The sequence below is a fragment of the Salvia miltiorrhiza genome, chromosome 7 (assembly GCF_028751815.1).
Source record: "Salvia miltiorrhiza cultivar Shanhuang (shh) chromosome 7, IMPLAD_Smil_shh, whole genome shotgun sequence".
Taxonomy (NCBI): Eukaryota; Viridiplantae; Streptophyta; class Magnoliopsida; order Lamiales; family Lamiaceae; genus Salvia; species Salvia miltiorrhiza.
The window spans coordinates 6524062-6537550 of NC_080393.1; the positions used below are offsets into that span (position 1 = coordinate 6524062).

Here is a 13489-nt window from a genome sequence, read left to right on the forward strand (position 1 = left end):
CTTCCAACAGCTGCCGGTAATCAACCACAATATGTAATACTTAGGAGGAATATTGAAAAAACATGATATGGGGCATATATTACTCCCTCCGTCCCGCGAGTCTTGACACGTTTGGGTTCGGCACGGGAATTAAGGAGTTGTAGATTAGTATTTTAAGTGTGTAATTAATAAAGTATAAAATTGATAAAGTAGGAGAGAGAAGATTATAAAAGTGATAAAGTAGGAGAGAGAATATAATAAAGGTGATAAAGTAGGAGAGAGAATGTAATAATTATTGCCAAAAAAGGAAACGTGTCAAGATTCGTGGGACGGCCCAAAAAGGAAAACGTGTCAAGATTCGTGGGACGGAGGGAGTATCAATTAAATTTATAACACAATATAAGATTTGAATAAAAAAGATCTTTAATACTACAAGATTGGGCACCATAATTGACGTAGGGATCCACCTTCAAGATTTTATAAAGGGGTATTAACATGCAAAATTTTAATAATATATGTTCATTAATATGTCTAGCTAGCAATTAATTACAAATTGACATAGCATGCAAATACAGTAGTGATCTGTTTTCATTTTATATATTAATAGATACAAAAAGGACACTAATAATGCTTAATTTTTTTTTATTTGACATGATTATGTAGAATTACTTGACATCCAACTTTTCATCAAAAAATTCTTCGAGTGAGACACTTTATTTTCAATTAGTTTTTTTTTTGTCACTGAGCCTGAAGGTCCAAATTAATTAAATATCATATCACTGAAACCATATTATTAAGTAGTAGAGACTAAGTTAGAAATTGCAGACAACTAATAATTTCAATGTTGCACAACAGTGAAAACAAAGTTGATGATTTCACCATCAAAATAGACAAAAAAAAAGTGGAGGTATCTCAATTATTAGCATCAAATCCCAAATTTTCTATCACCTTTTTTGGATGAATGAATGTGGAAAATATAGCTGTCCTATACACTGAGATGACAAGAATGTGTACAAACTTTTTTCTAATCAACACTTTATGCTTCATCACTCCTCATTCCTAAATTTCTAAGGAGAAATGCTACACCAAGATGCTCTATAGGACCTCGGCCCCGTCCACGTGCAACATCTCGTCTCGATGCTACACCTGGTGAAATACGTGGACTATCTAACGACACCAGCTATACACACGACAACACTCGATAAAACAGAAGAGAAACATCAAAATGAGGAATGCTTCTAAGCAACAATTCATATATATTTGGCATAAAACTAAGTTGATTCACCATATACATTTGTGAAAGAGCTATACTTACTTAGATAGTTAGATGTGATTAGCCTCTCCTTGCACTCTGATCTTGCCTTTTAGCATGACCCGTGAGCATAACCGGATAAGCACCATTGGTTCCTCGTGTAGTCTTAGTCGGAGCTTCATAAGGAGATCGGAATCCTATATTCTCAACTGCATCAACGGTCTTGAACAATCGCCTTCTGTTAACCTCGTCCACTAGTGACCGGTGCAGCAGCTGGCTTCGAGTATCAACTAAAGACCGGTTCCTAGTAAGTCTAGGGGTTTCCACGGAGTGTTTTAGCCCTGTGGCTGAATTTTTTCCGGGATAGAACCTTGAAGGAATTACTGTGTCTTCATTACCTGTTTGTCCGAGTCTTTTTGGGCTTACTACATGTTCGTGTTCGTGTTCATCTGCAGAGTAGTAAGCCCAGTTAGAATACTTCTCAGAATGTGTGGAGCTCTGGGAACTGGTGTCATCAAACAAGTCACCTACAAAGACAGTTTAGCACACATTCTTGATTATGATCTTGGCCTCATGCTTCTAATTTAATCAGAATAGGGTTAATTGGTTCAAAAAATACATCAACTTTGCTCTGATTTTGGTTTTGCACGCGACGTTCAAATCTTGTTCTTAAAATACACAGACTCCACATTGTTTGCATCTTTCCTCTAATTTCACTTTCTGGCAAAATTGAAGTTGACTTGGAAAATAATTGCATGACTTGCAAAGCGTAAAACGGCATTGCAGGTTGCATAAAACAAAACTACGCCGTATTGTATGCAGCAGTGTGTCGAAAAGTGACATCAGGGGAGGATTACAGACAATGTAAAGTCTATTTATTTGCAAAAATAATTTAAAAGTCTGTCTGCAAAATCAAGATGGATACAGAGTTTTGTGTATTTTAAACCAATTAACCCATCAGAATATGAAGCTGCTGAATATGTGAAATGATGAGATGGCGATAACAATACGTACCTTGTAGTGAGTGGGGCTTCGCGTGAGACGCGGTTGATCCCAAGGCCGAGACCTGGGACGACGAAGATGGCGAGAAAAGGTTGTGGTGATCATAATAATCTTCTTGATAGCTTAGTACATGAAGGTGAGCTGAGTGAGGATTCTCAGCCTTCCAGTTTGGAACCAGACCTGAGATCTCCCCGTCGATCATGTTGGCTATCTCTGATGGCCGCCAGTCCATTATCTCGAGCTCCTTCACCATCTCATTCGCGACATCAATCGGGGTATCACTCACAATATCAAAGGGAAAGAAAACATTTCTCACACCACCTGAAAACAGAGATGAATAATCATTAGCAGCATAAACCGGCTAAGGGGCGTGAGAAATAAGAGCTACCTTCTTTATCGGCTATCTGCACTTTCAGAAAGATGGCGCCATCCTCGGGGTTCAACTTCCCTGTGATAGTCATGTTAGTCCTCGGAGCATCATCATCGTTCAGCTGCAGATGCTCGAGTGTGATCTTGTCGTTCAAGAAAGGCTTTTGGCACCTGATGCTCGATTCATAGCGATCATCAGCTTGATCGACAGCTAGGAACGGGTCGAGCATTAGTTCCTTGGCTGACAGTCTCTTCGATGCAGTCTCCAAACATTTCCCAATGAATCTCTGTGCATCCAAGTCTTGAACTTTGTAGAATGCCCTTGGCTTCTTACCCTTCAAATCACAAACGATGAATTTCAGTTTATGATCGATTTCTAAATGATTTTCGGGCAAAAATATGGTTTATGATCTTACTGATATCACTTTCTTGTATATCTGAGCAGGATTGGTGCATTCACTATAAGGATATTCAGAAGTAATCATCTCCAAGATGCACATTCCATACGAGTATACATCAACAAGTTCGTTGTAGTTTTCTTCATACAACTCGGGCGCCATGAACTCAGGCGTACCTAGAAGCACAATACAGCTATAAACACGAGCTCCATTATATAACAATAATGTGCCTAACACGAGACCTAAATATGCATCCACAGTAACTTCAAATGTGTTTTGAGAAACAGAAGAAAGACGAGCAACCAAATACCTATAACACTGTGTGCTCTACGTGAACCTCGAAGAACTGCTGCCAATCCAAGATCACCGATCTTCACTTGCCCGAGGTGACCATTAACAAATATGTTATCACACTTGAGGTCTCTATGTATAACTGGAGGATCGTGGTTGTGCAGATATATGAGGCCTTCAAGTATTTGTCGAGACCATATCTTTATAGCTCGGATATTCACTCGTTTGTACTTAGCTCTATACCTGTATTGAAGCCAATACAATATGCATAATTACAGAATGACACCATATAGTTTTTGTTCATTCAACTTCTCAACTTTTGATAACTAAAAAGATTATTATCTAATCTTAGGTATATACCTAACTCAGATGTTTTTTCACACACACACATATACAAAGATTTGTTAATGCCGTGTGTACTAGAACTGAAAGCTATTAGTGGGGAGGGAGATTACTCTCTGAGGGTGCCGGAGGTGAACATTTCGGTGATAAAATTGAATGTTCTGTTTTCGACATCAATCCAAGAAGTGTAGAATCGGATGATTGAGGCGTGATTGAGGGTGCTGAGAAGGTGAACCTCGGAGTAGAGACGTTGCAAGTCCTCTGGAGATTGAAGCAAGTCGATGACCCTGATTTGATTCCACGCCACCTCCATCCCAAGCATCTCATCAATCGCCTTGTATACCGTTTTCATCGCCCCCTTCCCCAATACCTCCTCCAACTATCAATCCCCCAAAAAAATATAGGATATTCTCCATTAGATAATGAAACCCAGCAACTATGAGCTAAAACAAATGAATAGTGAATATTGTAAAGCCAAGATAGTTGACAAAAATGAACAAGGTTACCAAAACAATTCAAATTGTTTCTTCTTTTGCACCAAACATCAACCATATCACTAAATACTTGATATTTATGATTCAACATATTAGGAAATTGATATTTATGTTTCAATATACTATGAAATTTAAAGAGGAGTGGAATATGCACATGAACAACATAATCAATAAGGAAAGACTTGATTCATACATCAAGAACATACAAAATGAGAATAGTACTAACACACACAGAGACAAAAAAACTACTACTATACATCGAGAGAGAGAGAGAGAGAGAGAGAGAATTACTCGACCATAACGACCGCTGGGATCAGTTTCAACGTAGGGCTCCTCCTCCATGGATTCATGGCCATGCTCACCGAATCTTGCTTTATACATGTTTGCTTAAATCTTCTGCAGAAATTTAGCAGTTAATTAATCAAAGCAATCATCTTTTTGGAAAAGAAGTCATATTATATACATATAAAATAATAGAACTTGATTGAGTATATAATTATGAGACATATGTTTCACCTGAAATTGAAGTCTAATTAAAAAGTGAAGAATAAAGAGAAGCATCTAAGAAACAGAGTATTTTCTTCCATGAGAATAATAACAAAAGAGGAAAAAGACACACAAGGGCCTAAAAAATATTACTGGAAAAATCCATGTCCACCACCACACACTCCACGCCTGCAATTTTTACGCAGCCTAATTGTTCGATGAAAAGCGACAGCCACTTTGACTGAATATAACTACAATAGTTCTATTTCTATAAAGTGAAAAAGTGGTGAAAGGAGCTCGACGAGTTCCTTTCTCTGCTAAAAAAGAAATCGAAAAAATAGAGCTGTCCCACTAATTCAAGTTATGTTCATAAATTAAGAATTTGCATGCATGATAAAAGAAGATTGCGACGCCTGTGGCTGTGCAATAGTAATAGCAATTACGAAAACTCTTTGTTTTTCACGTTCACGGCAAGAAATAGTGAAGGCGTATACCAGAGAGAGTTACAGCACTTGGCCTCTTACAATCACGAAAGCAGAAAACATTTCTACCAAATTTCAATGATTTTCCGGCTGCAACACCAGTTGCCACCGCGAAAACGATGAAGACAAAATATTTATACTACTACTATATAGTGAGAGAGAGAGAGGCAGGTGATGTGGAGGTAGCTAGAGGCGTTTTGCCTGTCTGAATGCGACTCGTCAAATACATTTATTTAATTTTAGACAGTGAATTTTCTTTTCTTTCATTTTGCATAAGATATTTTTTCATCATATAGTAGGAAAAATAAATGAATTTGGATAATGCTTTCAGAGTTTTGTCGCCCGTTGTGACGTGACGGAGTTGGCGGGTTTAAGTGCGCGTGTGTGTGTGGCGTACTGTTTGAACTTTCAACGCCGTTATGTGGGCAAGCGGGACAAGTGGTTAACCGAAGATGACAAATTTGAATTTGCTTCTTCAAATACACGTTCCACATTTTTTTTCTGGGGCACCTCATTTATAATATCACTATTAAAAAATTAATTTAATTTATATATCTTCTCTTTTACTCTATTTTATTTACTGTATCTCTCTCTTATTTTATTTACTTTTTTTAATTTACATGTATCATTTTTTGGAAACGTAATTATTGGGATGAAGGGAGTGATATTTGAGATAAAAGTTATACTCCTTTATTCTGTAAGAAATCATCACTTGAGAGATGACACGGAATTTAAAAAATATTTGATAGATAATATTATGTTGATTGGAGAAAGAGACCCACTATTTTTTATAAAAAATGATAATATGTGGTAGATAATGTGTGAGGAGGTCATATCCCAAAATAGAAGTGATACTTTCGTATGAGACGGATGAAAATGAAAAAAAATGATAGTATGTTTTATTGAACGGAGGAGTATTAAATTTATTTATTTTATCAAAAAAATGTGTTCCTAATTATAAGAAATATTTTTAAAAATATCAACTTATTAGGTTTGTATCAAAACTGTCATGTGTACATTTTTCGATCCCCGAGTAGTTCGCCTAATGCCACCATGTAATTTATATTTTATGTTTGTAGATGACATGACACTAAGACCATGTCATTTATGCCATATTATTTAAAATAATTAACTCACATTGGATTAACTCACATGATTTTGTGTCATGTCATTTACAAAAAAAATTATATATTACACGGTGGCATATGGCGAGCCACGTCATGATTTCAGAGACCAAAAAATGAACACGGGACATTTTTGATACAAACCTAATAGTTTAGGATTTTCAAAAATATTTCTTATTATTCAAGATAAATAAAACGAATGTAATCTAAGATTTAATATAATATTTACCTAACATTTATACTCCCTTCGTTCATTAAAAATAGTCCTAGAAAGGGACGACACGGATTTTAATGAAAATAGTTTAATTTATTGTAAGTGAAGAAAAAGTCCCACTTGAAAGGTAATGCTAATAATAATAATTAATTATATTATGAGTAGAGAAATAAGCCCACCATGTGATAGAAAGTTTCCAAAAGTAGAAAGAGATTAATTTTTGTGGACAGCCCAAAATAACAAAAAATGACTATTTTTTGTGGACAAATGGAGTATTTCATTATTCTTCTACTGATTTATTCAGATGTCACCTGCTAGTAGCAGTTATTACTAAACAACCACTACAACATACCTCCAAAAAAAAAGGCTCCAACTGTTCAATCTAAAAATATAATACTAAAATTTCAACTCTAGAAAAATGTAAAATTCAAATTCAAAATCTTTGATGTAATCAACATTTTTTTTTTGAAGTAATCAACATTTTTTTTGAGGAAGTAATCAACATTTTTTTTGTTGCAACAATAGATATGACATCCCTGCGAGGAATACGGCATTTGTTTTTTATTTTTTTGATGAAAAATATGTATCATTAAAAAAAAAAAAAAAACAAATAAGTAAATTAAATACGACATTTGTTATATTTCATTGGATGTGATAAATTACATAAATAAATAAATAAAAATTAAAAATTACCCAACAAATGACTCAACTTAAAATTTTAAGTCTTAAACATTAACCTCCTACCATGATGTATTGAAAAGTTCCAACTTCTTACATAAAATGATGGAGTGATCAGTGATGCACTGAGATAAACGTGAGCCACAGTATAATGGATAGAGTGTTTGAATTTTTGCTTTGATTTATTCTTTTTTATCCACAAAAACGTCTACGATTTGAGTATGTGGGGACCTAATTGATTACGTGCACAAATTAGATTTGTAGGAAAATTGAAATGTTCACCACAATAATTATATTGTACTTCAGTTTTTCCAAAAATAAATTGATTATAACATTCCTCAATTAAGCAGTGGAATATAGCTGTAGTCCATCACTAACAACCCAAAATATACCCCTACTTTCCTTTCAAAAAAACACACACACACACATAGACACGCACAAATTAAAGTTTAATCTATTTCAGGTATATTAACTTACAGTCGGACAAGTGATAAGAAGAAATGAGAAGTTGAGGTATGACTGATTGTTCAGCACCAAAGCTGGCCAAGTTCAAACGACTGAACCCGAACACTGTAAAAATCATATCATATCATATCAGGAAGATAAAACGGGTTCCTGAGATATAAGCTACCTAAAAGTCATGCCCTTTATGTTAGTGTCTGAATCTGCATTGCCCCCATCGCCTCTTCTCTACAACTTCATAGGCACAGAGGAGGGAACTCGTCTTCATTCTTCAGGTGGATCGACTGCCCTGCAACCCTGCAAGTTTAAATTCGTGTTTTAAAACATCGCTCGACTCTTTCTACAAAACATGTTTTCCTACCTTCCTCCCTGTGCTTCCATGGAGGCGCTCAGAGTTGAGCTTGATATGACCTCTTCTGCAAGGTTCCCAATGGAACCAAACTCGATTATGCATGATGCGCTTATACACCCATTGATCTGATTCCCACCTCCCACACCACGAGGAGATTGGCACCTTACATCTGATATCTTTCTTTGTCCTCTTCGTGCGGGCACAACATCATGGATAGACTCGACTGCAGGGTACAAGCCGTTACTATGGCCATATTTGTGATGGTTTTGGTTACCTGGCATATTACTCCTTCCCCTCCAATGTGAAGGCCTCTCCATGTAGTAAGCACTCTGCCCACAGTGAACTCTTAGAATAAAGACAACAGTGAATGTTGCAAAAAAAATAATGAGAGCAATATGATACCATATCCGGGAAGTAGGTTCCAAGTCCTCGAGCTTTCTCTGTCCCTTCACAGCGGAGCGTAGTACCAAGTAAAGTAGAATCCAAGCTAGCATACATAACGTGGTTCGGGGGCATTAAGTGTAAATCTATTTTCGGAAACTCTTTCTCCTCGAGTATTATTGATTTACGAACAACTTCCCATGGCTTTTTCTTTTGATTAGTTGAAGGCGATGATGAAGGATTGTTGGCAGATGCTGCAGATAACGCAAACCCATGGCAGAGTTGAGCACGAAGCAAGCTCCTAATGTTGCTGTCGTAATCTCCAGTTAGATCAGCCAGTGGATTGAAAGCTTCTGATTCGCCTCCCACGCTTGCAGAGTCTATTTCTCTAAAATCAAGCGACGGATTTTCCAAAATGCTCTCCTTTGAAGTTGAATTAGAACCAGTAATGCAGCTGCAGGCAGCTTCATGGTTGTCCATACACCATTGAAAGGTATCATCCATTTGAACACGTTCTTCTCTGTTCTTCAACCAGGGATTGAAGCCAAACTTCTCCGAATCACATGCTAAATCAATTTGCTGATCCTCCCAGCTTCCACTTTCCGCAGATGACCTTGAGGCCAGATAATGCAGTTTATGGAAATGGTTCTCAGGAAAAGATCCCCCATTACTGTGGCTTAGCACATAATCTTGTCTGCCGTTCCTTGAATGTGAGTAAGGTGTCATGAGTCCATACTTCCTCCCTGAAACAAAAGTTTCTTCTGCAGAGTCGCAAGCTTCAGACGCCATCTCAGGTGAAACTTCCTTTGTCGAGTGTCTGTCTAGTTCACCTCTAGACTCTAAGATAGATGTCTGTTCACCAGAGACACTTTCGTTCTCAAAGTCACTTATGGACGACTTTACAAGCATGTCATCATCAGATAACAGTTCAATTGGGGATGATAAAGATGCAGTCAATGGCTCTTCATCACTAAATTCTAGGGCCAGAGCTCCAGTGCCACTACTATGTTGATGCTCATGCCTTGCAAGGGTATTTGAGAAAAAATTACAGATCTCATCTGCAACTTCATCTCTTGGGCGTAAAAGAATCTGACCGAGTTTATGAGCACCATACTTAAATGCACTCCTTATGCGGTAGAAATTGCCTAGTAGACAGCCAAAAATAACTACTGGTTAAAAAAACATAAATTGCCTTAAGATTTTTTTTCAAATGATATATTTGAAATTTCCCATCATCTAGGAAGGCATAATGTGTATCCAATTTCTATACACTGCAAATCTGTGAATTAAAAATCTTATATTTTCCATTAGCTTGACAAATAATGCTAATGAAGAGAAAATAAATCAGTAATTAGCTTCCTGACCTCTGTGTACACTGCGCCCCAGATTATTGTTTTCCTTCAGTGGGTCAATAATATTCAGATGTTTTGGCTGAAATGCTTTCGGGTTTGCATCAATTCCCCTAGAAGGAACTGAAAACAGTTCCATGGATCTGTTCAAGAATTCTTCAGTAAGCAACAGACGGTTGCACCGGTGTTCAGGCATCTTCACTGCATAAAATCAAGAAAAGAAATCTATTATGAAGCAACAAGGGTATTACAAGCAGGTAAAAATGCATCAGAGGTCCATTTTCAGATAGTTGAATCATGGCCCAAATAATAACTGAATTATTGAAGAGAATTGCTCACCCACTATTTCAGGTAGGGATGATTTATGAACTGGACCTTTCAAACTGATGCAATAATTATCCCAATCAAACTGACTGTAGTAGTCCAGAAATCTATACAGAACCTATGTAGAAAGAGCAGTAAGGAACTGACAAAAACCCATCCATGTACTCCTCTTTCCAAGAGTCATATAAGTGAGAGGTACTCACCGACAAAGGGCTGCTTAACGATGAATGGAAGAAATGGAATATGTATAAGACAAGAGTTTCCAAAGCATATGTCGAAATTAAACCATAGTGTGCCCCAAGTATACGACTCTCATAATAGCACCAAGCCTTAACCAGGATAATGCTGCGTTTAAAGACATGATTTCTCCCAACGAGACGATCCACCTGATCCATCAACAAGTCCACAAAAATCATGTTAAGCAACCATATCTCAGACATGTAATGTCAGAAGTTCATATTTATAAAAAAGTGCAGCACTCAGCAGTAGTCAAGCAACCTTATTCAATTGTTTTTTACATAGTTGAACTGGAAAATGTGTGGAACAAGAGATAAAAATAAAATAAAATAAAATAAAAAGAAAACGCTGAAATAATCCTCCAGTTTGCCAATATCTCCTTTACGTATGACCACATGAACACACTTCAAAAGGTATTAATCATTCTGCAGTTGCTATGAGACTTTGAAACATTGCCCGCGCATTATATATACATGAGTACATGCACAGGCACATACGACTTCTGCTTTTGAATTACTAATGGAAGATCATTTTGGTAAATAAGATGTTCCATGCTGGGGATTTATAGAAAAAAGGAATTATATACATTTATTATCAACAGAAGCACCAAAATCCGCATTTTCAAACACAATCCATGACCTTCTGGTGACCAACTCCTTAAAAATGAAGTCTTCACAGTTACCTGTTCAAGGAAACAGAGTGTTGAAAGTCCACCTAGCTGATTAAAGGTTACATCGACCACAATGTTCTGCACAAAGCATTTGACAAGTTTGACCTGCCATCGGAAGCAAGATAAAAATCACTCCGGAGCCCCACAAAAAAAAAAAAGTAAATCACGGTTTCCTACTAGATGTTTGTAACAGAATGCATATATAATAAGTGACAGCTGTTATCTTTAACTGACTCAACAAAGCATACCCAGAACATGAAGTGCATAGTAAAATACTCATTGCAGTTGGTTCAATTAAATTCAAGATGGCTAGAGCAGAGGATTAAAAGTGACACAATGTGATAAAACTTAAAACTAGCTATATTTCAATCAACACTATATCCAAGCTGCTGCTAACATAATCCAAGCAGAAAGGTACTGGTATTAACAACAATAAACAGTAAAAACTCTGTACTATTATCTCCTGCATTAATAGCTTCTAAGAAGAATTACCTCAGCGTCAATAAGTTGAGTGTCCTTTACTTGGTACTCAGCATTTTCATTCTGCTCTTCAGCCTCTAAAAGAGAGAGAACGTCATGGGGCAATGATTCCTCCGCATTTGGACCTTTTAGGATGGTCAAATCAATATCACCATCCGGTAGGTACGTCTTTAGTGGCACTGACCCGTAGGGAACAACCTGATACCAACATGAATTGGTCAAGATGAACAAGCTAAACATTACAATAGGGAAGAAATGAGCAGTCTCTCATATTGATTAATTAATGTACATATAAATCCCAGTCTTGCTGCACTATTTTCGAAAAAAATCACTATGCGAGTTGTTTGACCTACATCCCAGTTCCAGTCCAGCGGGAATAGACAAAGAAACATCTTTTTTGGAGATGTAAAAGAATTTGATTAAATTATGTGAATTACATGTGCATTTCTAAGTGGGAAGAACAAATTAAGCTTTGAAGAAGAATCCAATCTCATACTTGAGTAACCTTCACAAAATTAAATAGAATTATATGGACTTGTGTGTTAGTCAAAGATATTCATGATCATCACATAAGATAGGACCATACTCATACATCAGTTTACCCCATGAAAAAGAAACCAGAGAGGTCAGACTTCAGCGCGCAAATTGGTAAAACGCATTCGATCTGTCGTGGCACACTATTTTTCACAAATGGCAAAATCAAGATTAGTACTAAAACCCAGGACACAGATCCCCTACTAAGGAGCCTAAGAAGTCGTAAAGCTTTGTCTTTCCGCTACACAATTATCTAATCAATAACTAATTTTCCCAACCATCACCTTGAATCAATATCAATTAATAACCAGTTAAGCGAAGAAATTTTAATTAAAAATTCGTTCAGATCAGGACAGTGTGTAGAAGTAGAACCACGAAACGCAAGAAAACATCGGGGTAATTTATTAGCGAAGAATAAAACCACCTCCTTGGCAGATTCATTGAATAAACAAATAGATGAGCCCCACAAAGTGAAAAATGATTAAAAAAATTAAAACAAAATTGTAAATCAAGAGAATCATACCACCTTCAGGTTTCAACCGACATGCACATTTCAAAAAATTAAAAAATTAAAATTTTCAAAAAGAATTAAAAAATCAATAATCTAATTTAATTCGTGGAAAACCAAAATCGATCACCTCGCAATTCAAATGACTCTTGACGAGTTGCTGAACGTAATCAATGACGTCTCTCCTCTTCTCCTCCGAGTCGAGTGTGGGGTGTACGCAATTCAACACTTGCTCCGCCGCTTCCCCCGCCGCAGACAAACATTCCTCACTAATCAACGCCGGATCAGCCGGAGGAGACGCCTTCCACACCGAGCCAAAATCCGCCCGCTTCTCCACCGCCAAAACGTCACCTTCGGAGTTCAGCTCACCCATTTTCGATCTCATTTACACTCGCATAAAAAGACAATTCAATAAAAAGGAAGACTTCTCAGTTCTCCATCTCTTAATCACCATCGTTCTAACTCCTTAAAACTCCCTCAGCTTCACAAAAACCATTAACGAATTCTCATTGCGCTGCCGTCACATGACACCGCAGAGAATTCTAGAAGCGCAGAGAGAGAGAGAGAGAGAGAGGGGTTTGGAAATTGGGGGGGTTTGGCGCAGACATATATGGCAACAATTTTAGCCTTAATTTTTTTCCTTTTTTCCGCCAGAATTCTTCGGATACAAAATCGAAAGTGAGAGAAATGCGGAGATGAAGACGAAAATCTACATCAACATGCTCGAATTCATCATCCTCTAAATCTCTCCTTCCTTTTTCAGTTATTTGCAGAGAGACACAAAAACCAAAGCAAAACCGTCTTCACCTTCCTCGCTCTCTCTCTACATATACATGTTTGCGTGCGCCTGTATATGTAACTAAGTATATGTATATGCGCACGTCTAGATTTGGATTTTCTCTCTCCCTCTCTCTCCTCTTTTCGTCGTGAAAAAAAAATCTACAAATGGCGCGGCAGAAAATTGGGACGCGACGAAGAGAAAAGGAAGAGAAATAGTCGCGTTTTTTAATTCTGACAGAAACGCTGTCGTTTGCCGCTCCTTACGTGTCATACTTCGTCGTTTTTTCTGTGGGCCTCGGTT

At 37.2% G+C, this 13489-nt stretch overlaps 2 protein-coding genes across 11 annotated transcripts; both read right to left on the reverse strand.

The window, feature by feature from the left end:
• Positions 1-898: 898 nt before the first annotated feature.
• LOC130992089 (probable serine/threonine-protein kinase WNK4) lies at positions 899-5379 on the reverse strand. Of its 9 annotated transcripts, none has more exons than XM_057916563.1 (8): positions 5108-5379; positions 4419-4523; positions 3747-4012; positions 3311-3534; positions 3019-3176; positions 2622-2937; positions 2246-2554; positions 899-1758 (listed from the first exon to the last, which is right to left on the reverse strand). In XM_057916563.1, the coding sequence occupies exons 2-8, from the start codon at positions 4506-4508 to the stop codon at positions 1313-1315; spliced, it is 1809 nt and encodes a 602-aa protein (XP_057772546.1). In that variant the 5' UTR covers positions 4509-4523; positions 5108-5379; the 3' UTR covers positions 899-1312. The 9 variants fall into 9 exon arrangements, with proteins under 9 accessions (XP_057772546.1, XP_057772549.1, XP_057772548.1 ...); XM_057916566.1 differs by having other exon boundaries at positions 899-1680; positions 5108-5355; XM_057916565.1 differs by lacking the exon at positions 5108-5379 and adding an exon at positions 4767-4958.
• Positions 5380-7551: 2172 nt separating this feature from the next.
• Positions 7552-13387, reverse strand: LOC130992090 (uncharacterized). 2 transcript variants are annotated; one of them, XR_009091245.1, is made up of 10 exons: positions 12539-13387; positions 11379-11564; positions 10899-10991; positions 10183-10365; positions 9995-10097; positions 9671-9856; positions 8328-9451; positions 7935-8254; positions 7743-7870; positions 7552-7681 (listed from the first exon to the last, which is right to left on the reverse strand). XR_009091245.1 is itself a non-coding variant. In XM_057916572.1 (9 exons), the coding sequence occupies exons 1-9, from the start codon at positions 12791-12793 to the stop codon at positions 7810-7812; spliced, it is 2511 nt and encodes an 836-aa protein (XP_057772555.1). In that variant the 5' UTR covers positions 12794-13387; the 3' UTR covers positions 7552-7809. The 2 variants fall into 2 exon arrangements, 1 of the variants encoding a protein (XP_057772555.1); XM_057916572.1 differs by having other exon boundaries at positions 7552-7870.
• Between the last annotated feature and the right edge of the window lie 102 nt (positions 13388-13489).